This window comes from Vulpes lagopus, chromosome X (genome assembly GCF_018345385.1).
Source record: "Vulpes lagopus strain Blue_001 chromosome X, ASM1834538v1, whole genome shotgun sequence".
Classification (NCBI taxonomy): domain Eukaryota; kingdom Metazoa; phylum Chordata; class Mammalia; order Carnivora; family Canidae; genus Vulpes; species Vulpes lagopus.
Window position 1 is genome coordinate 74,881,469 of NC_054848.1, and position 25,663 is coordinate 74,907,131.

At 42.5% G+C, this 25,663-nt stretch overlaps 2 protein-coding genes across 2 annotated transcripts in view; one reads left to right on the forward strand and one right to left on the reverse strand.

Moving 5' to 3' along the window:
- TRMT2B (tRNA methyltransferase 2 homolog B) overlaps positions 1–22,782 on the reverse strand; it is a 67,584-nt gene extending 44,802 nt beyond the window's left edge. The window contains 8 exon segments of the mRNA XM_041740444.1: positions 5,396–5,462; positions 7,234–7,262; positions 7,264–7,339; positions 8,147–8,239; positions 8,241–8,278; positions 10,332–10,386; positions 11,166–11,519; positions 22,637–22,782. Coding sequence (XP_041596378.1) covers positions 5,396–5,462; positions 7,234–7,262; positions 7,264–7,339; positions 8,147–8,239; positions 8,241–8,278; positions 10,332–10,386; positions 11,166–11,519; positions 22,637–22,782 — 858 coding nt within the window.
- The window catches only part of TMEM35A (transmembrane protein 35A), a 34,200-nt gene continuing 29,247 nt past the window's right edge, over positions 20,711–25,663 (forward strand). The window contains exon 1 of the mRNA XM_041740677.1: positions 20,711–20,839. The gene's annotated coding sequence lies outside the window, so the exon portion shown is untranslated. The remainder of the gene's footprint in view (positions 20,840–25,663) is intronic.

The window sequence follows — 25,663 nt, forward strand, 5'->3', positions numbered from 1 at the left end:
CAACAGGAAAAAAAGAAAACCCAATAGGAAATTTTTTAGTAAGTGGATCAGGCTGATGACACTGAATCTACTGTTCAATCTTAACATCACTGAAAGAGAGGCCATCAGACACATACACGTTAAAAATATTCTCACCTCAAGTTAAATCTGAATCTAATCATCTAGATCTACCAGTTTATAGGGAATACAGGGGACAGAGGAATAACATTAAATGCCATCATGAGAATATAATCAGCAAAATCCAGAAGAAGAGTTTCCACAGAAAACCAATCAGTTTCTTCAAAAAATAAACGGCAAGAACAAAAAAATTAAGAACGAAGGGTACTCATAAATTAGAAGAGAATGAAAAGACAGGTTATCAAATTCAGACCTTGTCTGAATACTGATTTGAACAAACCAACTATAAAACTCAAATCACTTGGGGCAGCCCCGGTGGCTCAGTGGTTTAGCGCCACCTTCGGCCCAGGGCCTGATCCTGGAGACCTTGGGATCGAGTCCCATGTCAGGCTCCCTGCATGGAGCCTGCTTCTCCCTCTGCCTGTGTCTCTGCCTCTCTCTCTCTCTCTCTCTCTCTCTGTGTGTCTCTCATGAATAAATAAATAAAATCCTTTAAAAATTTTAAAAAAAAACTCAAATCACTTATGTGATACACCAGTGTCAAACCTGAACATTTACTGGATATTTGATGATATTATGGGATAAATATTTATTTCTGGATTTAATGAAAATATGAGGTTATGTTTTAAAAAATTAAGTTCTTTCTTTTAGAACTCATGCGGAGTTCACATTTTATGTGATATAATGTCTGGAATTTGCCTCAAACTAATCCAAATGGGTTGGTGGAATGTGGGATGGGTGAGAGTATAGATAAAATAAGATTAGACACATACTGATAGTTGTTGAAGCTGGAGAATGGTATATGGGATTCATTACACCATTCTCAAGTATACCTTTATGTTTGCAATTCTTCACAATATAAAATGAAACAGGGGATCCCTGGGTGGCGCAGCGGTTTGGCGCCTGCCTTTGGCCCAGGGCGCGATCCTGGAGACCCGGGATCGAATCCCACATCGGGCTCCCGGTGCATGGAGCCTGCTTCTCCCTCTGCCTGTGTCTCTGCCTCTCTCTCTCTGTGTGTGACTATCATAAATAAATTTTAAAAAATTTAAAAAAAACAACAAAAATTTGTACAATAAGGGCAAATAAAATCTTAGTACATGTTCTTGACTCAGGAGTGGATATCTACGTGGTCACAGCAACATAACCACTAAATATTAACCAAGAATTGTGCTATAAAAATAGAAAAAGAAGAGTAGTTTGGGAAGAGAGACAAAGTAAGGGAGAGAAATTCTTAGATGCTGTAATTGGAAGTCAACAAATAATATGTCATTTTGATAAAATAAAATCCATCAGAACCATGTACTATTTAGAAATACAGAAAACCAGAAGAAATAGCTAAAATAATTGCTGTGGTTTCTGGGGAGTAAGACTCAAGAGCAAGGAAGGGTGGGGTGCCTGGGTGGCTCAGGGAGTGTCTGCCTTCGACTCAGGGCATGATCCCGGTGTCCTGGGATCGAGTCCCACATTGGGCTCCCTGTGGGGAGCCTGCTTCTCCCTCCGCCCATGTCTTTGCCTCTCTCTCTCTCTAATGAATAAATAAATAAAATCTTTTTTTTAAAAAAAAAAAGAGCAAGGAAAAAAAAAGAGTAAGGAAGGGTAGGGCAGAGGAGTGCCATTTTTCCTTACTAACCTATTAGTACTAGCTGACTTTTAAAACTATGTCCTTGTATTTCTTTGACAGTATTTTATTTATAGACTGGTTCTTAGGTCTTGGTGCTCTGACTGCCAACTCCCATAAAATTCATATTTTGACTCAAGAGCCGACATTTAAATCTCAAATCGGGGCACACTGGGTTCTCCCATCATCTTGATGGAGTAGAATGTCACTACCAGGAACAGGGAAAGAGAGATGAAGGTAAAATAAAAATAAAGGGCAGCCCCAGTGGCACAGCGGTTTAGCGCCACCTGCAGCCTGGGGTGTGATCCTGGAGACAGCGGATGGAGTCCCACATCAGGCTCCCTGCATGGAGCCTGCTTCTCCCTCTGCCTGTATCTTTGCCTCTCTCTCTCTATCTCTCTCTCTGAATAAATAAATAAATCTTTAAAAAAATAAAAATACAAATAAATAAAAATAAAAAGTGAGAACAACCAAGGGCTGTCCATATGGTATTATTTTTATTCCAGTGGGCATCTAGCCTGTATTTGAGCACCTACTGGCTTGGACCTTAGGTCCCAATACAGATTTTGCAGGGAAAAGGAATTCCTCTGAATAGATGTGTAGGGCAAACAATTTGCCCAATGGAAGCTGGAAGGGCTAGAAAGTTGAGTAAATATTGCAGAGGTGTTCATTCTGGGACACCTGGGTGGTTCAGCGGTTGAGTGTCTGCCTTTGGCTCAGGGCGTGATCCTGGGGTCCAGGGATCGAGTCCTGCATCAGGTTCCCTATAAGGAGCCTGATTCTCCCTTTGCCTATGTCTCTGCCTCTCTCTCTCTCTCTCTGTGTGTGTCTCCCATGAATAAAGAAATAAAATCTTTAAAAAAAAGAGGTATTCATTCAAACATTTGGTGAGCACTCACTATGTGTATGAATCCATGCTAAGTGCTGGGCTACAAAATTAAATAATACACAGCTGCTAACTCCACAGTCTACTTCGGGAAGCATTGATGCACAATACAATATGGTATAACAAGGAGAGTAACAATAGGAGATAAGCAATGGGGGATATAAGAGTACAGAAAGGAGAAATCCCTGATCAGACTGAGAAGTAAGATATGGTTTTCTATAGGATCTACTGCTTGAAATGAATCTTTGAACAGAAGCAGAAGCCCAGAGAAGACTGAGGGCACTGTGGAGAAAGGACAGCCTCAGGCAAAAGGGAGATAGCTTATCAGAATAACTTTAGTTCCATGTGAATGGAAAGAGGAAACCACATGAGGATGTGGCAGAAGAGGCCAAGAAGATCCACCAGTGCAAAGATAACAAATTTAAGCTTTACTCTAAAAACTATTGGATAACTATGGAAGAATTTTAAGCAAGATTGCAGTATGATTTTATTTGCATCTTAAGGACGCCTCAGGCTGCAGTGTATAGAGTAAGCCAAGGTAGGGGCTGGAACTAGTGAGACCAGTTTGGAGGCTGCTATAGAAGTTTAGGTAAGAGAAGATGGTAGCTTAGAATAGAGTGGTGGTGGTGGTGGTATAACGGTAGAAATAGAAGAGGGTGGACTCAAGGTATTTTTAGAAAGGAAAATTGACAGGACTTGGAGACTGATCAGATGTGGCTGAGGGGGAAGGTGGGGATTAAGACAGAGGAGTGTAGGATGACATGTTTGTAGCACATGGTGCTACCATTTACTAAGGTGAGAAAAAAGCAGCATATTCTGAAAGAGAAGAGGATAGTTTAAGGCAGTGTTTCTCATCTGGAGGTAACGGTGCCCCCCATGAGACATCTGGAGACAATTTTGGTTGTAATAATTAATGGTATCTTGTAGGCAGAGGCCCACAAGATACTGCTAAAGTCCTATAATGCACCTGACAGCTCCACACAACAAAAAAAATGATCCAACTCAAAATGTCAATAGTGCAGAAGCTGAGAAAACTTGATCTAGAGCAATGCTGATTTAAAGAGCTCTGCAGGCCAGCTAAGTAAGTTTTGTAGCCTTTCAGAAATGCAACTCCTAAAGCTCAAGAGGGAGCCAGAATACAAATATAAATTTAGAAGTTATCAATTTGTAGGTGGTCATTCCAGTCATCAACTATACTTGGGTACAATTTCCCATGAATATATTTGAAAAGAAGAAAATATATTTGAAAGAAGAAGGCCAAGGACAGAGTCCTGGGGGATACCAATACTTACAGTAGCAAAGGAGGAAAGAAAAAGATCCCATGGGAAAGATTAAGAAGTGGCCAGCAAGATAGGAGGAAAACCATCAGAGAAAGGAATCATGGAAATCAAAGATAGCGTTTCAAGGAAGGAAATAAGAAAAATAAGTGGTAAAAAAAAAAAAGAAAAAGTGGTGTCAAAGGCAGAGAAAAGTTGAGGAAGTTAGGGAAAGTTTCCATTGGATTTGGCACGGTAGTGGTCACTGATGACTGTGACAAGATCAATTTCTATGAAATGTTAAGGATAGAAGAACCATGACATTTTTTTAAAAGATGGGAGACATTTAATATGTTTATGAACTAAAAAAAAGAGCCAATAGAAGTCATAGACAAGGAGGTACAGAAACAGGAGAAAGAGGGTATGCAATGAAGGAGCAAGAATTTAAAGAAGGGAGGAGAGGAGTCCAAGATGGTGTTTCAAGGAGGAAGGATAGCCTTAAACAGGGGGAGGACCAATCACCTCTTTCACTGAGATAGGAGGAAAGAAGGGATAAGATTTCAGTGAAAATGGCAGACGTTAAGAGAAGAAGCTAAAGGAGTTCTCATGTGATGGCCTTAATTTTCCGGGGAAGAATTAGGTACAATTAGGGCAAGGGTAGAAGTGATGGGGTAAGGAATTGAGAGGTAAAAGTTTAGAAAAACCACTTGAGAGAATGGGAGAAGAAGCTGATGAAGGAAGATTTTTGGAGAACAATTCTACAAAGGAAGATGCATCCTAGCAGGGAAATCTTGGAGGTCAAGATGTATCCTATCAGAAGGCATCGCCCAAGTGTCAGGAACTTAAATCCTTAGGAGGGTGGGTGCTGGTAAGGACCAACAGGGAACAAGAGTGTCAGCTGGAAGTCCTGTTCAGTCCTCATGAGCAAGGCTTTTGACTTGTTTTTTTAAGTTCCACAAGGGCAGGTACCATGCCTATTTGTGTCATCATTGGATCCCCAGAACCTAGCACAGTGCCCAACGCATAGTAGGCACTCAATAAATAGTAGGTGCATGAAAAAGAAGGAAATAAAAATGTCTTAGAGGCCAACCTCATGATGTAGATGCCATACCACTTACATCTCTCATAATATCCCTCAGTTCTGTTCTGCAGAAAACACTAGCCTTCCAAATATCTCAGACACTTGGCCATTTGTCATGCTGCCCTCATCAGTACCTCTTTTTCCTAATACTTCCTTCTTATTAAATTCCTTGGATGTCTGACATGAGTGATAATGGATGAGGTTCTCTCTCCTGCCTTCCACCTTCCCTAAAATAAAACATTGGCAATGTTCTCTCCATGTTACAAGGTATGCTTTCAGAACAGAGCTCCTCCTCCCCTGTAGCACCAGAAGCTGCTCTATTATTAAAACGTCAGGAAAACAAAAAACAAAACAAAACAAAAAAAATGTCAAAGACACTATGGTTAGACTGCAATGCCTAGGGTCATCTTCAACCAGCCTTTGTTCCTCATTACCTGGGCTACTTGATTGTGTTTTTCAGGGATGTTCTCCAGATGGTTAGAGGGTACACAAACGATGTTTCTGTCTAAAGAAAAGAGAAAGGATTTGATTTCTATGGTTTTCTTGATGAAAGATTATTTAGAAAATAATGTCTGGCAATTCAAACTCCCTCCTTTCAGGGGCATATGCAGATACAAAGGAATACCTAATTCAAGCTCAAGGCCACTTCTCAAAAACCTGTTTCCTGGCCTAGCCATTACAAAACTTATTCCTAATAGAGCAAGTCTGCAATATTTTCTCTCATGCCACAAATGCACAATATGACAAGGTCTGCTTTCTGTTCATATTTTAAGAGGGAAATAAAATGTAACTGGTTTTGTTTTTGTTACTGAATAGAACACTGACGTCATAGACTCATTTAATTCAGGATACAGGCAGGCGAGGAGGAGCCAAGTGCCTGCCCTAATGAACTGTAGTTTAAGGCATATGGGTATTAAACAGTGTGACTAATATAAAATGATGGTGTTTCAAGTGGATTTATTGAAAATCAGCAAATGGAAACTTCAGGAATGGAATCTGGGAATGGGTACTGGGATTAAGTCTCAGAAACATACCATTGTGATTTCCCTGACCACCACTCACCTCCTCTACCAATTACTTTAAGACATATTTATCACAGAAAGCTCTAGTTTTCAGAGATCTGGAGATATGAAATATAAAAGGTGGGGCACCTGGGTAGCTCGGTGGTTGAGGGTCTGCCTTTGGCTCAGGTCGTGATCCCAGGGTCCTGGGATTGAGTCCCACATCAGGCTCCCCACAGGGAGCCTCCTTCTCCCTCTCCCTATGTCTCTGTCTCTCTCTGTGTCTCTCATAAACAAATAAATAAAATCTTCTTTAAAAAAAGAAAGGAAGGAAGGAAGGAAGAAAACAAAAGAAAGAAAAGAAAGAAAAGAAAGAAAGAAAGAAAGGAAGAGAGAGAAAAGAAAGAAAAGAAAGAAAAAAAAGAAAAGAAGAAAAGAAAAAAAAGAAAAGAAAAGAAAAGAAAAGAAAAGAAAAGAAAAGAAAAGAAAAGAAAAGAAAAGAAAAGATGACTCTCGGGGTGCCTGGGTGGCTCAGTGGGTTAAACATCTGCCTTCAGCTCAGGTCATAATCTCAGGGTCCTGGGATAGAGCCCTGCATCAGGCTCCTTGCTCACTGGGGAGTCTGCTTTTCCCTCTCCCTCTGCCCCTCCTCCCCACACATGCTATTGCTCTCTCTTTCTCTCTCTCAAATGAATAAATAAAATCTAAAACAACAACAAAAAAAGGCAATTCTCTAATAAAGAGGAGACTGTTCCCAGTATGGAAAGATGCATAAAATGATGATAATGACAATGGTAAGTGGACAGTGGCAACAACATTAACATTTACTGTCAACTGGAGTTCAAGCATATATGACTTTTATTTTTTTAAGGTGTATTTATTTATTCATGAGAGACACACAGAGACAGAGACATAGGCAGAGGGAGAAGCAGGCCCTTCACAGGGAGCCGGATGCAGGACTCAATCCTGGATCCCAGGATCACACCCTGAGCCAAAGCAGATGCTCAACTGCTGAGCCACCCAGGTGTCCCCACATATGGCTTTTAGAAAAAAGTGTGAAGGTTGTGATTCCTAGTAATATGTGACAATGACTACCTGCCCAAAAGCATCCAAAATCAACTTTGTGATCACGTTCTGCATCAAACACTTCATCCTTCTCCTTTAACGCAGCCATATTTTCCATTCTTCTCCACCCCCACTAACACCGTTCCTGCACCTTCCCTCTCCTCTCAGCCCTTGGTTTGTTATTTCTACTAGTCATGGCCTCCAACTGAATTCTCCAAGTTCCCAGGTAGTACCCCCATGATCTTTGTATTGCCATCTGGACCTCAGTTCACAGAGAAGGTGAACTTATTTTGGTAGCCATTGATTACAGGTTGCAGAAGGCAGGGCAGGAGAAGCACAACAGGACAAATGAAACCAAAGAGAACAGCAATAAAAGGAATGTAAGAATGTCCTCTAGATGAGGACAAGTAAATGTGCTTGCTTGAAGGTTATTGCCTATGTGAGAGTCCATAGCTGAGGTCAAGACACTTCACAGACACTCCATAGTGAAAAGGAGTTTCAATCTTGCCATGAAGCAGGGGTTAGCAAACTATTCTAGGAAAGGGCCAGATAACAAGTTATTTTAAGCTTTTCAAGTCATATGGTCCTTGTCACAACTACTTAATTCTGCCATGTAGTGTAAAAGCAGCCACGGACAGTCCATAAACAAGTGAGCTCAGCTGTGTTCAAATAAAACTTTACAAAATAAAGCAGGGCTGGAAGACAGTTACGGTCTAAGGGCCATAATTTGCCAACTCTGCCATAAATTAAGTTCTACCTCTCTGAGGCCTCATTAGGTTTCCAAAGTCTGAAATCTTTCTAGAGGTTAACACTGTAGTGGTTGAGAAAGTGAGCTTTACATCAAATTAGACCTGAGTGTGAACCTCAGCTCTGGCACTTTCTAGATGTGTGTCCTTGGGCAAATCACTTAATTTCTCTGAATCCCAACATCTTCAGCTGTAAAATAATAGTGCCGACCCCTCACCCTCACCTCAGGGTGACTATAAACAGTAAACTAGACAATGACACATGTTAATCACTTAGCACAGGGCCTGGTCCCCAGAAAGTGCCCAGTAGGTACTGGCTGATATTATTAATTATTAAGGGGACTTAGTAGATAAAGGGAAGTGAGAGCTTACAGAGGATATAATAGGATGGAAAAGACAACAGAGCCCCTCAGCTCTGGGTGCAGATGTTGTCACATTGACTCCATTGAGCTTTTGGAAGTAAGACTAGTCTCTGTAAAATTTTCTTCTGAGCTTCAAATTTCACCTGCAAAAGAAAAAGACTTATGTAGTATCACCTCAAAGAAAGGAAAACAAAGAGGAAAAGAAAAGGCTGTCCCACAGATTCCTGGGTTATGGTCTTAGCAGACAAGAAATCCATAATGATGTGCTAGCAGTAGACCTAAGAAGGTATTGGGAGAAAGGTCAAGAGTGAGCTCTTGTGTAAGCTCTTCATTTTATCTGATCTTTCAGTTTGAACACTCAAGCTATAGGTCAGTGCTGGGATAATGGAAATATTTTATGTTGGTATTATGTTCTATATACTATGGTAACCACTAGCCATATGTGGCTAATGAGCACTTTAAATGAGGCTCATGTGACGAGGAACTGAATTTTTAGTCTCATTTAATTTTAGTTAACTTATACAGTCACCTCTGCTATAAGAGGACAGAAGCATTTTTATGCTATGCAAAATCACACAAAAGAAATCATTGAACATTAAGAATACTAATATACAGAATTGCTGAATCACTATACTGTATGCTGGAAACTAATTTAATACTGTTGTTTAACTATATCGGAATTAAAATTAAAAAAAAAAAAAACAAGAAATCACAGGGCTCATGAGAAAAATGGGGTTAGGCACACATTCCAAAACTTTATCAGTAATGCACATAAAAGAGAAAGGAACCTAACATAACAGGTAATACAGTTTTACATGCTAAATGGTTAAGGAATGTATAGATACATACTACAGGAAGAATGACTCTTTGCCCTGACAAAGACCTTAAGTTTGCTTATGGAAGTGGCTGTCCACTTGTAAGTTACCATGAAGTGGTGAAAGAAGGGTTGTGTGTCACACAGAAAGACCTAGCAGCAGATGTGGATTGAGTGTGGCTCATAACATGCCCAGTGAACTGTGGGAACCCGTAGATGTTTGAGGGGTGTGTGCGTGTTCATTTTATGTATGCTTATGCAGCTCAGTTCTGCTGGGTGCAGTTTGCTTCTTTCATCTGGTATTTCTCGCCGACGAAATCACTTCTAAGTCAACGTGATATTTGCATTATGTTCAAATTGTTCCCTGATCTATCAATTCCTTGGAATAAATTTGTGTTTTTAAAACAAGCATTACAGCAGAATTGACTGTATTTAAAATCAAATAGTCACCTGTAGCTAGTGGCTACCAGGCTGGAAAGTGCAGCTATATAAAGCACTCATACATACAGAGCTATAGGAATAACAAAAAGGCAAGGGAGAAAGGAAACAGGCATTTTGATATATGGCTCCAGAGTTTGGAAGACATAACAGGTGCAAAGTTAAAATTTCGGATTCATATTACTCAGCCACCAAAAAGAATGAAATCTTGCCACTTGCAACGATGTGGATGGAACTAGAGTATTATGCTAAGGGAAATAAGTCAGCCAGAGAAAGACAAATATCATATGATTTCACTCATGTGGAATTTAAGAAACAAAACAGATGAACATAGGAGAAGGAAAGGAAAAATAAGATGAAAACAAGGAGGCGAACCACAAGAGACTCAACTCTAGGATACAAACCAAAGGTTGCTGGAGGGGAGGTGGGTGAAGGGATGGGGTAACTGGGTGATGGGCATTAAGGATGGCACTTGAAATAATGAGCACTAAGTGTTGTATGCAACTGATGAATCACTAAATTCTACCTCTGAAACTAATAGTACAGTATATGTTAATATAAAAAAATAAATACATTTGAAAAAAAACTTTTCAGGTTCCTTAGCATGTTGATTTTAAGCACCTGTTACAGCATCTGGGTAGAGCTGTCCAGTCAAGCTTCCTATATGTCTGGCACTATTCATCCTGATGGAAGTAAGGAGTGAAAACTCAAGCTGGGAGAGTATCTGGGTGGCTCAGTGGGTTAAGTGTCTGCCTTCAGCTCAGGTCATGATCCTGATCAGGGTCCTGGAATCGAGCCCCTCATCAGGCTCTCTGGTCTCAGGGAGGGAATCTGCTTCGCCCTCTCCCTCTGCTCCTCCCCATTGCTTGTGCGCTTTCTCTCTCTGTCTCAAATAAATAAAATCTTAAAAAAAAAAAAAAAGAAAACTTAAGCTGGGTACCAACCTTGAACTGTTCCTCACAGGTCAGTCTCCAGAGTGGTGTCACAACATAGGCCAGCCTTAAAAAAAAATTCAGGCACTTCATTTTATATATGTATGTGTGTGTGTGTGTGTGTGTGTGTGTGTGTGTGTATACTGGGCACCTACTTCCTGCCACCATTTTCTCTGGCATTTTACTTATTCAGAAACCTAACTCTAATGCCCCTGGGGAGATACAGTCTGGGAGAAGAGCCCATTTTGGTGCTGTCTACAAAGCAGAACAGATGGGCAAACTTAATATAAGAAAAAATCCAGATTTATCAGGAGGTAATTAATCATATTACAAAAGGCTTCACTGTTGGCTTCCTTTAAATAGCTCACCTCCCTAATGCTTTTAAAATATAATTTGATTTAGAAAATACATTCGTTGTATAAAATGAGGTATATTTGTGTTTGCATGGCTGCAAGGGCCATGGCTATGAATGAATGAATTACATTCATTCATTACAAATGAATGTAAGCCATGTAAGATGGCTTACATTCATTTGTAAGCCATCTGATGTCTCTGGATTCCTGGTTTTCAGCATACCTGCCCTGGACCTTTATAGAGACAAGGTCCTACTTTAATACCTCATTTCTGTGAAAAAAACACACTTAAAGACAAAGAGAATATTTTCTGCCATCACAAAGCATTTCCACCAACATTCTTCAGATGTCTTCAAATTTGCCCTTGGTATCCTACCTTAGGTACCCCCTTGAATCCTTGCAATGCCATGTTAGTTACATCAGGAATACAGAATTTTAGTAAGCCCAGGGATTCAAACTTGCTAATGAGAAAGGATATCAGCCTGGGCCTTACCTTTCCTGCCAGGAACCATTAGGTGGTCCAACATGGTTTGATTTCTTCTAACTTTTTTGTCCTCTTTGACACTTCTTGGCTATGAAGTAAGTGAAGTTTCCCTTACATGCTGAGCTCTTAAACAGCTGTGACCAACCTGGAGGTTTTGTAGCACACCAGGGGAGTAATCTTGGTTTGGAGATAAGACCCACCCTGGAGAAGAAACACCTCGGGCTATGCATTAGGACTCTTTTCAGGGATCCCTGGGTGGCGCAGCGGTTTGGCGCCTGCCTTTGGCCCAGGGCGCGATCCCGGAGACCCCGGATCGAATCCCACGTCGGGCTCCCGGTGCATGGAGCCTGCTTCTCCCTCTGCCTGTGTCTCTGCCTCTCTCTCTCTCTCTCTCTCTGTGACTATAATAAATAACAAATAAAAAAAAAATTTTTAAAAAAAAAGGACTCTTTTCATAATACCTGCCAACCACAGAAACACTGAAATTCACCTGCATGAAAGGTGAACAAACAGAAGTTGAGAAACAGAAGCACAACTCCCAAACCCCTTCATTCAATTACAAACCCTTATGGAGGGACAACTGAGTAGCTCAGTGGTTGAGCGTCTGCTTTTGGCTCAGGGTCCTGGGATCGAGTTCCATGGGAGCCTACTTCTCCCTCTACCTATGTCTCTGCTTCTCTGTGTCTCTCATGAAGAAATAAATAAAATCTTTAAAGAAAAAATCCTTACGGAAGCTCAGCATGTAGCACAGTGCCTGTCACAGAGTCAACCCTTGGTAAAAGCAGGCCTGCTGAATGGTACTGCATGTCAAGTACTGGCTTAGGTTCCCAAAATAAAAAGATGAGGGAAATAGACTCTTGTCCTCCAGAGATGTGTTCGACTCCCTGGATACACTTCTATGGCTAGTCCCTCTCTATATCCTAGCCTCCCACTCAAAAACCAATCAGTCGTCAACTAACACTTAGAAAGTGCTAATGATGTGCAAGACACCGTGCCACACAACATAGTGAAAGGGTTACAAAGGTTACAATCTAATTGAGAAGGGGACACCTGGGTGGTTCAGCAGTTGAGCGTCTGCCTTTGGCTCAGGGCATGATCCTGGACTTCTGGGGTCAAGTCCCACATCGGGCTCCCTGCATGGAGCCTGCTTCTCCCTCTGCCTGTGTCTCTGCCTTTCTCTCTCTCTGTGTCTCTCATGAATAAATAAATAAAACCTTTAAAAAATCTAATAAAGAAGATCAAGTGCAGATGCAGGAAAAGATGGTAATAAATAACACAATATGCTTAGGTCCTGACTAATGCTCAGGAAAAGCTTCCCAGAGCAGGTAAGCCTTGCACCAGGTCTTAAAGGATGGCAGGGAAGTGAATCAGATAAACATCTGGGCAATGGCTAAGTCAGTCTGGCTAAAATAGTAGTTCATTTTAGGGAACAGCGTAAATGAGGTTGAAAATTTACATCAAAGTGAGATCTGGAAAAACTTTAATGCCTGATTAAAATATGGACTTTATTATGAAGGCAACAATGGGTTGATGGTGGCTTTACGTAATGAAATAAAGATGAAATAGGGAGGTTGGGGCGCCTGGGTGACTCAGTGGGTTGAGTGTCTGCCTTTAGCTTGGGTCATGATCCTTGGGTCAAGGGATTGGGCCCTGTACTGGGCTCCTTGCTCAGTGGGGAGTCTGTTTCTCCCTCTGCCCCCTACCCTCTGCTCATGTTCTCTGGCTCTCTCTCCTCTCTCAAATAAATAAATAAATAATAAAATATTTTTTAAAAAGGAACAGGGAAGATAATGAAAAGCTTCAACGACAGGGATGTCCACTGTTATTCAACATAGTACTAGAAGTCTTACCCTCAGCAATCAGACAACAAAAAGAAATAAAAGGCATCCAAATCAGCAAAGAAGTCAAAATCTCACTCTTCACAGACAACATGATACTTTATGAAGAAAACCAAAAAAAACTCTACAAAAAAATTGCAAGAACCAATACAGGAATCCAGCAAATTTGCAAGATATAAAATCAATGATCAATGCACAGAAGTCAGTTGCATTTCTACATACTAACAAAGAGACAGAAGAAAGAGAAATCAAGTAATCGATCCCACTTACAATTGCACCAAAACCACAAGATACCTAGGAATAAACCTAACCAAAGAGGCAAAAGATTTGTACTCAGAAAACTATAGACCACTCATGAAAGAAATTGAGGAAGACACAAAGAAATGGAAAAACACTCCATGCTTATGGATTGAAAGAATAAATATTGTTAAAATGTCTATGCTACCTAAAGCAATCTGCACATGCAATGCAATAATACCATCAGCACTTTTCACAGAGTTGGAAAAAAAAATCCTAAAATTTGTATGGAAACAGAAAAGACCCTGAACTGGCAAAGGAATGTTGAAAAAGAAAACCAGGGCAGCCCCCATGGCGCAGCGGTTTAGCGCCGCCTGCAGCCGGGGATGTGATCCTAGAGACCTGGGATGGAGTCCCAGGTCGGGCTCCCAGCATGGAGTCTGCTTCTCCCTCTGCCTATCTCTGCCTCCCTCTCTCTCTCCCTCTCCCTCTCTCTCCGTGTGTCTCTATAAATAAATAAATAATCTTAAAGAAAAAGAAAAAGAAAACCAAAGCTAGAGACATCACAATTCCAGACTTCAAGCTAGATTACAAAACTGTGGTCATCAAGACAGTGTGATACTAGCACAAAAACAGACACATAGGTCAATGGAACAGAATAGAGAATCCAGAAATGGACCCTCAACTCAACTCTAGGGTCAAATAATCTCTGACAAAGCAGGAAAGAATATTCAATTTAAAAAAAAGAGTCTTGGGGCACCTGGGTGGCTTAGCTAAGCATCCATCTTTGGCTCAGGTTGTGATCCTGGAGTCCTGGCATTGAGTCCCGCATAGCATTCCCTACTCAACGGGGAGTCTGCTTCTCCCTCTCCTTCTGACCTTCCCACTTGCTCATGCTCTAGCGCGCACTCTCTCTCTCAAATGAATAAATTTTAAAAATAAAATATATAAAACAAAAAAGACATTTTCTTCAAGTGATATTGGGAAAACTGGACCACCTTCTTATACGATACACACAAATAGACTCAAAATGGATTAAAGACCTAAATGTGGGGGCCACCTGGGTGGCTCCGTGGTTGTGCCTCTGCCTTTGGGTCAGGGAGTGATCCCAGGGTCCTAGGATGAGTCCTGCATCTGGCTCCCTGCGAAAAGCCTGCTTATCCCTCTGCCTATGTCTCTGCCTCTCTCTGTTTCTCTCATGAATAAAAAAATAAAATCTTTTAAAAAAAAAAAGACCTAAATGTGAGACAGGAATCCATCAGAATCCTATAAGAGGGGCGTCTGGGTGGCTCAGTCTGCCTTTGGCTTGGGTCATGATCCCAGGATCCTGGGATTGGGCCCCCAAGCATTGGGCTCCCCGCAGGGAGCCGTTGCTCCTGCTCCAGCTGCCCTTTGTGCTCTCTCTCTGCATCAAATAAATAAATAAAATCTTTAAAAAAACATTCTAGAGGAGAACACAGGCAGCAACCCCCTTGACCTGAGCAGAGTGACTTCTTGCTAGACAAGTCTCCAAAACAAGAGAAACAAAAGCAAAATGAACTATTGGGACTACATCAGGATAAAAAGCTTTGTACAGCAAAGGAAACAGTCAACAAAACTAAAAGACAACTTATGGAATAGGAAAAGATATTTGCAAATGTGTTACCAGGTAAAGGGCTAATATCCAAAATCTACAAAGAACTTATCAAACTCAAACACCTCCAAAAAACCCAAAAAATCTAGTCAAGCAATGGGCAGAAGACACGGACATTTCTCCAAAAAAGACATCCAAATGGCCAACAGACATGTGAAAAAAATGATCCACATCATTTGATCAGGGAAATACAAACCAAAGCCACAAGATACCACCTCACATGGGTCACAATGGCTAAAATTAACAAGTCAGAAAACAACAGATGTTGGCGAGGATGTGGAAAAAGGGGAACCCTCTTCCACTGTTGGTGGAAATGCAATTTGGGGATTCCTGGATGGCTTAGTGGTTGAGCACCTGACTTTGGCTCAAGGCATGATCCCAGAGTCCTGGGATCAAGTCCCACATCTGGCTTCCCTCAAGGAGCCTGCCTTTCCCTCTGCCTGTCTCTCTTATGAATAAATAAATAAATCCTTAAAAAAAGAATATCACTTAGCCATCAAAAAGAATGAAATCCTCACATTTGCAACGATGTGGATGGAACTAGAGGGTATTCTGCTAAGCGAAATAAGTCAAAGAAAGACAAATACGGTATGATTTCACTCATATGTGGAATTTAAGAAACAAAACAGAGGGGATCCCTGGGTGGCGCAGCGGTTTGGCGCCTGCCTTTGGCCCAGGGCGCGATCCTGGAGACCCGGGATCGAGTCCCACATCGGGCTCCCGGTACATGGAGCCTGCTTCTCCCCCTCCCTGTGTCTCTGCCCCTCTCTCTCTCTCTCTGTGACTATCATAAATAAATAAAAATTTAAAAAAAAAAAAAAAAACAGAGATGCCTGAGTGGCTCAGTGGTTGAGGGCCTGCCTTTTTTTCGTATATTTTTTTATTGGAGTTCAATTTGCCAACATATAGCATAACACCCAGTGCTCATCCTGTCAAGTGTTCCCCTCAGTGCCCATCACCCAGTCTGCCTTTGGCTCAGGGAATGATTCAGGTATCCTGGGACCCAGTCCCGCATCAGGTTCCCTGCAGGGAGCCTGCTTCTCCCTCTGCCTGTGTCTCTGCCTCTTTCTCTCTGTCTCTCCTGAATAAATAAATGAATCTTAAAGGAAAAAAAAAAAAACAGAGGACATAGGGAAAGGTGAGGAAAAATAAGATGAAAATAGAGAGCAAAAAAAAATAGAGAGCAAGGCAAATCATTAGAGACTCTTAACTCTAGGATATAAATAGAGGGTGGCAGGAGGGTAGGTGGGTGGGGAAAAGGGATAATTAGGTGATTGGCATTAAGCACTGGGTATGATAGGTAATGATGAATCACTAAATTCTACCCCTGAAACTAATAATATATGTTAAATAAATTGAACATGTAAAGAATTCAAATCAAGAATTTAATTAGATTAATAGAATGAATCTAATTCTTTTTTTTTAATTAATCTAATTCTAAATCAACTCTAAATCAAGCATTTAATTTAAAAAATAGAGAAAAAAAGCAAGCAAGTTCAGGGATACCTGGGTTGCTTGCTCAGTCAGTTTGGCACCTGACTCTTGGTTTTGGCTCAGGTCATGATCTCATGGGTATGGGGTCAGGTCCTGTGTTGGGCTCCATGCTCAGAGGAAGGACTGCTTGAAGATTCTCTCTGCCCCTCTCCTGCTCACAGGTACTCTCGCTCTCTCTCTCAATAAATAAATCTTTTTTAAAAAAGCAAATTCATGTATGAGGCCTGTGTTTGCAATGGTAAGGAAAATATCTAAATGGAAATGCCTAACAAGTAAGTAAAGAAGCAGTACTACAAGTCATAAGAGAAGTCAGGGTTAGAGATTTGGTTAAGTGTCTAGGTACAAGGTGTAAGATTTAGAAAAAAAGAGAGCTTTCAGTAAAGAGTAAAAGGTCAAATGACTACACCTGAGAAAAAGGTGCTACTTGGAGAAAAAGAAGAGATGCTGGTGACCCAGGAGAACATGGAACTTAGAGACCAAGGAAGATGCCTTTAGGTAAAGCACTGACATATCCTGTAAGTTCAAGGCCAAAGAAAGAAGGGAAATAAGGCAGCAGTAAGTGGCAGACAGGAGAGACAAATGAAGGTTTGAGATCATAAGTGAGTAGACCCTAGAGTCAGGCAGACCTGGGTGGTCCCCTGGCTCCACCACTTATTAGTTAAGTGGCCTCTGGCAAGTTAATCATTCCCCATGACTTTCCTTTTTTGTCATTCATAAAATGGAGATAGCAATAGCACCCACCTCATAGAGCAGCTTTAAGAGTCAAATAAAGTATAATTAATAAAAAGTACTCAGAAGATTAAGTAGAGATGATGTTTGTAAAGCTCTGAGCACAGCACCCAGTACCAGGCAAAAACTCAGTATGTGTTCATTTTAACTGCTGCGATGTTTAAGGACAGTACAGGACTGGGAAGGGATGGCAATATTGAAGGAGGGGAGCAGGGGGAAGTAAACTATAAGGCAAAAGCTGCAAGAGCTAGAACAGGTGAAGGGCTCACTTTGGGAGAAGGAAGGAATCCCTTTGCCTCCAACACAGGACTCAGTGTTGTCTATTTACTTCGCGGTGCCTGATCATTGCTATGTAACTTGTTTGAGTACCAAGGACATGTGAATGGACTTGGCTGGACACCTTAATGATGAGCTGTGAAATTACCTTTTAATCCTTGTCCCCTACCTTGGATTACATTCCAATGTTAAGTTATACCTTAATTCAAAACACACATACACACGTGTCTCCAATGTATGTAACAGATTTGTTAACAAAGATTCCTCCCCGGCTTTCTCTTATTACTGCGAAATTAGTAGGCTATGACCACTAGGTAACTTAAAGGGTGATGACATGGGTGCTGTAATGTTTAGCCCACATACCATTTTGTGTGTTTACAAAGTACCAAAGAAGGGACGCCTGGGTGGCTCAGCAGTTAGGCATCTGCCTTTGGCCCAGGGCGTGATCCTGGAGTTCCAGGATGGAGTCCCGCATCAGGCTCCCTGCATGGAGCTTCCTTCTCCCTCTGCCTGTGTCTCTGCTCTCTCTCTCTGTCTCTCATGAATGAATAAATAAAATCTTAAAAAAAAAAGTACCAAAGAAAGCAGCTGTCACAACATGGAAGCATTTCAGGGGAACTTCAAATTTCTAACAAAACAGATTTAAGCTGTCCCAAAGTTCAGGTGTTTATATTGATAGCACCCTCCACACAACTCCCAGGAAAAGGCAAATTATTAAGAACATGGGCTTTGGAGTCATATTTTGATCTCAGCTCTGCTGCTCACTAGCTATGACTGTGGGCAAGTTACTTAAGCAAATGTGTCATCATCTATAAAATCAGGACTAGGAACACCTACCTTTCAGGGTTGTGCTAAGAATTAAAGAAGCTGATATATTCGAAGTGCTCAGGATGGTACCTAACACAGCAAGCAATGGACATGTTTCACTGCCCTGCCTTAGGCTCTAATTCAAAGTACATCACTTGATTTCTTTTTTTTTAATATTTTATTTATTTATTCATGAGAGACACACACAGAGAGAGAGAGAGAGGCAGAGACACAGGCAGAGGGAGAAGCAGGCTCCATGCAGGGAGCCTGTCATGGGACTCGATCCCAGGTCTCCAGGATCACACCCCGGGCCAAAGGCGGCACTAAACGGCTGAGCCACCCGGGCTGCCCCATCACTTGATTTCTTCATGCCTCAACATGTCTGACCTGCAAAACTGGTGGGATGTAATAAAGCATGTGAGTGCTGTTAAGTAAAATTACGTGCTATTTTTTAAGGAAACTTAAAAAAATACAAACAAAAGAACTTTCATAACATTCTGCATTAGTGCCTGCTAGGCTGCGGTGAGCTTAAGGCCTGCCTGGACCCTATTAATATTATTAAAAGTGTGTGGGGATCCCTGGGTGGCTCAGCAGTTTAGCGCCTGCCTTCGGCCAGGGGCGTGATCCTGGAGTCGTGATCCTGGAGTAGCGGGATCAAGTCCTGCCTCGGGCTTCCTGCACGGAGCCTGCTTCTCCCTCTGCGTGTGTCTCTGCCTGTCTCTCATGAATAAATATTTTTTTTTTAAAAGTGTGTGATCTGTGATAAACATTTTTCTAAAGTCAATGAAAAGTATGTATTTGATATGAAGAAAAACCAAAGCTAGAGAGAGGAAATGAGTGAAGAGGTAGGAGACAAAGAATAAGGAAAGGGTAGAGTGGGGGTAGGCTGCAGGGGGAGGGAGTCCTTCTGGTCCAGAAAAGCCCAGTCCCTCCAGGTGACAGAGGATGAAAGAAGCTGCAGGCCCAATTAGGAGTGGCAGAGGAGGGACAGGGGAGCTGAGGATTGAAGACAGCTAACCATACCCCATAACATTCAGATTTGAGTGTGTAGGTCCTCTCACTGATGAATGCCACCACGACTATGCTCCACTTGGCCTGTACCCCAGCAGTGGGCTCTTGTGCATCTAGGTTTCTTCCTCTAAATTATCAGATATCGTCTAAAATAGGGCTGTACTGGGCACCTGTGTGGCTCAGTGGTTGAGTGTCTGCTTTTGGCTCAGGTGCTGGGATCAAGTCCTGCATCAGGCTCCCCATGGGCAGCCTGCTTCTCCCTCTGCCTGTCTCTGCCTCTCTCTCTCTGTGTCTCTCATGAAGGAATAAAATCTTTAAAAAGGGGACGCCTGGGTGGCTCAGCGGTTTAGCGCCGCCTTTGCCCCGGGGTGTGATCCTGGAGACCTGGGATCCAGTCCCATGTCGGGCTCCCTGCATGGAGCCTGCTTCTCCCTCTGCCTGTGTCTCTGCCTCTCTGTCATGAATAAGTAAAAATAGATATGTTTTTTTAAAAAATAAATTTAAAAATAAAGTAGCACTGTACTATTGCAACCAGTCATCTTTCCTGGTAAAGACTCTTTCATCATATTTAGTAATTTCTGTAGTAAAATATATTTTTCAAGGCAGCATAACAATACCAAAGTGAATTATGTTTGTTTCTTGATGTCAGAGGGGGCATCTGCCCACAGAAAAGACTGGTTTCTTTTCAAAGGTGTTCCTATTTTATTTCATTTTTTTTTTTATTTATTTATGATAGTCACAGAGAGAGACAGAGACACAGGCAGAGGGAGAAGCAGGCTCCATGCACCGGGAGCCCGATGTGGGATTCGATCCCAGGTCCCCAGGATCGCGCCCTGGGCCAAAGGCAGGCGCTAAACCGCTGCGCCACTCAGGGATCCCAGGTGTTCCTATTTTAAATAAATGCTCAGGATAAAAAAAAAAAAAAAAGTGTGTGACATCTGCTCAGTTTTTGCCTCAGGAATTAATCAGAAGGGGACTCAAGAGTCCAGAGCTGCCAGATAGGAGGGTAGACTAAGTCTCTAGGATGGAATAGCTAACCTGCGTGAAATGCTCAGAGGTTCCAATCTCAGGCTTATTTGGTAGGTCTGATCCGGGTGGGGCCAAGAAGCTTCTTGGAGGAAAATGCTTACCCACAGACAAGGGTCCTGCTTTCACTGTTTACATTTCCTTCAGTTAGGCTGGCCCCACACACGGTTCTCAGCTAAACGAGATGGACATAGGGGTGTATTGCTGCGTCCTTCCAGCAATGCACGTTCAATCCGGTCCTTCCCACACCAGACCCCTTCACCAGCCCCTCCACACCCCTCTTCTTCGGGCAAGTTCCACCCACCGTGTCTGTAGGAAAGACTATCACTGAGTTTGGGCCAAGGGAGGGCTAAGGTCACAGAACAGGCGGACGCAGGGCTGGCCCCAACCTTGAACAGCCAGCATAGGTCCCGTCTGCGTCCCCACCTCCGCCAGCCTTCTCAATTCCCCGCCCCATGGGCAGATTGGCTCACGAAGCGCTTTTCTACAGTAAGGGTTCCATCAGGCTTTCCATCAGGCTCTCCACGTAACCCCCATACCTTTGTAACCAACAAATCCTCCTACAAACCTGAGGCGACAAACGAAAAAGCCAGCGGACAGCCTGGATCTCTGCCGCTGCGAGTCACTTCCTGGTGCGTACTGCGGCTCGACTCCCGACGCACACACAGCCAGCCCAGGGTAGGCGCGACGGGACGCGGGGCTCCTCCCAGGCGCGGGTCAACCGGCCCTGCCCCGGGGCAGCCAGTTTCGGGGGACCCTCCTCCCTACTTTAACGGGGCGCTTCTCTAGAGCCTTTCCTCAAAAATCACTCAACGCTCTATGCCCTCACCCCTGCCTCCCCCAGGTTTCTCCCCAAGGCTCCCTCTCCTCCCCTGCCAGCGACCCCGCCCACCGCTTGCTCTTCTCCCCGTCCCATTGGTGGGTCTGGACAAGCTTCAAACATCACAAAGGAATTTGAACCGCAGGTTAAGAGTGCTACCCATGGCGGGGGGGGGGGGGGGGGGGGAGGGGAGCTTGCAATTCTACTCAACGAAAACTATAAGCTCAGATCCATGATGGGTTGAAAGATTAAGAGATGAAGGTTGGGGTGGTTTCTTCAAACCTTTTAGTCGGCCTTATTCGGGGCCCTAGGGCTTTCCAGGCATTCGTTCTCTCCTCTATTTTATATTGCTTCAAAAAAGTGTTCTGAAAAAAAAAAAAGTGTTCTGTTCTTGCAAGGTAAAGCTAGTTCCTTAAGTGGATCCCACGCAGGGCTATTAAGTCCTCAGGGCAAGAATTGTTTTTCAACTTCAAAAGACAGAAGGAGGCTAGATAACTGATGTGGGAAACAAAGGCAGAATGAAATGTACATAAAATTAAATGTCCTTGTAACCTGCAGTCCATTAACAAATACTTGAGGGGGACGCCTCGGTGGCTCAGTGGTTGAACGTCTTGCCTTTGGCTCAGGGCGTGATCCTGGAGTCCTGGGATCGAGTCCCACATCGGGCTCCCAGCATGGAGCCTGCTTCCCCCGTCGCCTGTGTCAATGCCCTCTCTGTGTTTCTCACGAATAAATAAATAAAATCTTTAAAAAAAAAAATACTTGAGGCAGGCAAAGAGTATAACCTTTCTCCAGGAAGCCCCCAACTGTGTTAATGCCTTGCTAGAGGGAAAAACAACCTCAGTTTGACAATAGCAAGGCCTCCAGTATCCTGTGAGTCTTCTTTAGCATATGAAAAAACTTTGGAACTTCTCTTTTACTTCCCCCAGTCCCAAAGTATATAATTAGCTGCTCCTCACAATCCCAGTGGGGGCAGCAGCTCTTCCTGCCCACCGGTCCTGTCCCCATGCTTTAATAAAATCACCTTTTTGTACTGAAGACATCTCAAGAATTCTTTCTCCGCCCTGGACTTCGGACCCCACGAACACACCAACACTACTCCAAAAATATATCAGATACCATTAATTCATTTACTAACTCCTGGAAGAGATTCAGCGATTCCTTTAATTTTTAGAGGGTTCAGGAGCCCAACCAAATGAGTAAGAGAACGTTGAAGTAGGGACGCCTGGGTGGCAAAGCGGTTGAGCGTCTGCCTTTGGCTCAGGGCCAGATCCCGAATTTCCAGGATCAAGTCCCATATCGGGCTCCTTGCATAGTGTTAGGTTTTTTCCAAAATGAACGGTGGAGAGATTTAAAAAAAAGAAACAAAAACAAAAAACAGCAGAGCCAGACAATAGGTTCGAGAGGGCTTTTAGTGGGGAGCGCTCCCTGGCGAGATTCCATGACTCGGAGACGTGGCCGGAGTCAGGGAAGTCGCGCGGGGTTGGGGAGTGTGGGGGTTTTTAAGCCTTATTGGTTCCGGGTCTGGATCTGGGTGGGTCCCTTGCCAAATTAGGAAAGGGAACACCGTGTCCCTAGGTGATTGGCTGGGGGTGGGGATAGTACAGACGATGGGGGGTGGTCCCTGGCTGGAAAGTCCTGGATGGAAAGTTTCGGTTTCCCGTCCAGACTTCGATTTACTGGAGATGATGTGGTGGTCATGGCTGCTTTGGCGGGAAGATCAGCCATTTTGACCCAATTTGAGGTGTCCGCCATTTTGGGTGCCCCTGTCTCTCAGCCAGCCCAACACATAGAGCCTGTTCCTCCTGTCTCTGTCTCTCTCTGTGTCTCTCATGAGTAAATAAATAAAATATTTATTTTTTAAATTTTATTCATTTACTCATGAGAGACACAGAAAGAGAGGCAGAGACACAGGCAGAGGGAGAAGCAGGCTCCATGCAGGGAGCCCTACGCGGGACTCGATCCCAGGTCTCCAGGATCACACCCTGGGCTGAAGGTGGAACTAAACCGTTGAGCCACCCAGGTTGCCTAAATAAAATCTTTAAAAAAAGAGAGAGAGAGAGAGAGGGAACGTTGCACAGACACACAAGTTTTTATTAAAATTTACAGCAAAAAAAAATAAAATAAAATAAAATAAAATTTACAGCAAAGTAAATTTACATTTAATGACACGTAGTTTTTATATTTAATAGTAAGTGGGCTTTAGTGGAAAGCCTCTATAGCCAACATTTCAGTTATTTACATATAGTCAAAGCATAACATGCCTATTATGCGCAAGGCAATGCCATAGCCCTAGTGAGTACAGCAGTAAGTTAAAACTGGCCAGGGCACCTAGGTGGCTCAGTGGTTGAGCATCTGCCTTTGGCTCAGGTCGTGATCCCGGGGGTCCAGGAATAAGTCTCCCATCGGGTTCCCCACAGGGAGCCTGCTTCTCTCCCTGCCCATGTCTGTGTCTCTCATGAATGAATAAATAAAATCTTAAAAAAAAAAAAAAGTAAGCCTGACTAGTATCTCAAGTAACAGCCAGACCAAAGTTCAAAGTCCAGACCTGCCAGTTATAAGCTGTGTGAACGTGGGCAAATTACTTAATTGCTCAGGGCCTCAGTTTCCTCATCTGAAAAAATGTCCATAATAATTGCACCTACTTCACCAGTAAATAAGTTAATATATGCAAAGTACTTAGAACAGAGTAAGCACAGACTCAATGTTAGCTATTATCATCCAAAAATAATTTTACATACTGCACATACATGCTTACAGACCCTTTAAAAAAAGAGACATCTTTTACTTCCCATTCCAAAGGCCTGAGAAGGTATATGCTTGACTCAATTTATGGCCTTTTCTAACCACTCTAATGGTTCTTTATCACTATTTGAACTCAAGCCATTGTTTCAGGTTTCTAGGCTTGCACATTGCTACCAAATAATACCAGGCTGGAGAATGCACCTTTGATTTTCTTCTCCCTTTCTCTTCTTTTAGCCCCTTTTATGCAGGTAGCCAGCTCTATTTCTTTCTTCACCTCTTCTTCCCTTTCTTCTCCTTCCCATGCACTCCTGCTCCATTATCATTTCTCATGTTGGCACTCACTGTTGTGCCTAGCACAGAGCCCTAATAGGAGCTTGATGAATATTTGATAAATTGAATTGAATCTTCCCCTTGTCTACTTTGAAAGGGAAAGGGAATATTTTCACTCACCCCCATCCCCACCCCCACCCCCACCCCCACCCATTCTGAGCATCCAGTGAACTCCTTTATTTTATTTTTTTTTTCAATGAACTCCTTTAAAGCAAGTCTGTCATTTGAGAAGGCAGAACCCTAAGGGGCAAAGAGAGAAAAGAAATTAAGGAAGCTATAATATAATTATTTAACCATTAACCCTTTCGTTTTTTTTATAAATTTATTTTTTATTGGTGTTCAATTTGCCAACATATAGAATAACACCCAGAGCTCATCCCACCAAGTACCCCCCTCAGTGCCCGTCACCCAGTCACCCCCACCCCCCGCCCACCTCCCTTTCTACCACCCCTAGTTCGTTTCCCAGAGTTAGGAGTCTCTCATGTTCTGTCTCCCTTTCTGATATTTCCCACTCATTTTTTCTCCTTGCCCCTTTATTCCCTTTCACTATTTTTTATATTCCCCAAATGAATGAGACCATATAATGTTTGTCCTTCTCCGATTGACTTACTTCACTCAACATAATACCCTCCAGTTCTAACCACGTCGAAGCAAATGGTGGGTATTTGTCGTTTCTAATGGCTGAGTAATATAACCATTTCATATTTATTTAATCTGATAAAGCATGCTCTTCTATAAAAGAGAAATCATCACATTTGTAAGAGGGGTAAGAAATATCCCATGTTATGGATATTCCTCAACTGGAAAAGTCAATAAATGGACATGTCATGGGTGACAAGCAATATTGTTAAATTAAATAAGAGCTGAAATCAAGATAACCTTTGCCTAACTTTATTATCAGCAAACCAAATCACAACACAGTGAAGTTTCTAGAAATTTGTCATTCTCACTTTGGTCCAGAGAAAATTTCTCTGGGCACTACAGGATTAGCTTTCAGAAATAACATGAATATTTTTAAGATTTTATTTTTATTTTGGGGATCCCTGGTTGGCTCAGCGGTTTAGTGCCTGCCTTTGGCCCAGGGCGTGATCCTGGAGTCCCGGGATTGAGTCCCACATCAAGCTCCCTGCATGGAGCCTGCTTCTCCTTCTGCCTGTGTCTCTGCCTCTCTCTCTCTCTCTGTCTCTCATGAATAAATAAATAAAATATTTTTTAAAATAAATAAATAAATAAATAAATAAAAGAATTTTTCAAAATGTAGACAAGGGCCCATCTGCAATGGAATAGGCTGGGGTGATTGTAACAAATGCAGGTTCCTGAGCCCCACCCCATTCCTACAGAATAAAAATCTCAGGGAGAAAGGACTCAGAAATATTTGGGTTTCTAACAAGCACTGGTAGTGATGTCCATTAAAATTTGTCCTACCATCATGCAGCAACTGAAATACCAGATGATTAGTTGAAAGTTCAAAAAAATCAAGTCATAAAGGCCATAAAATAGAATATAGATAATTATGCGTCTGCGATTTGGACATAGGAAGACTTTCTAAACTGAAACCAGT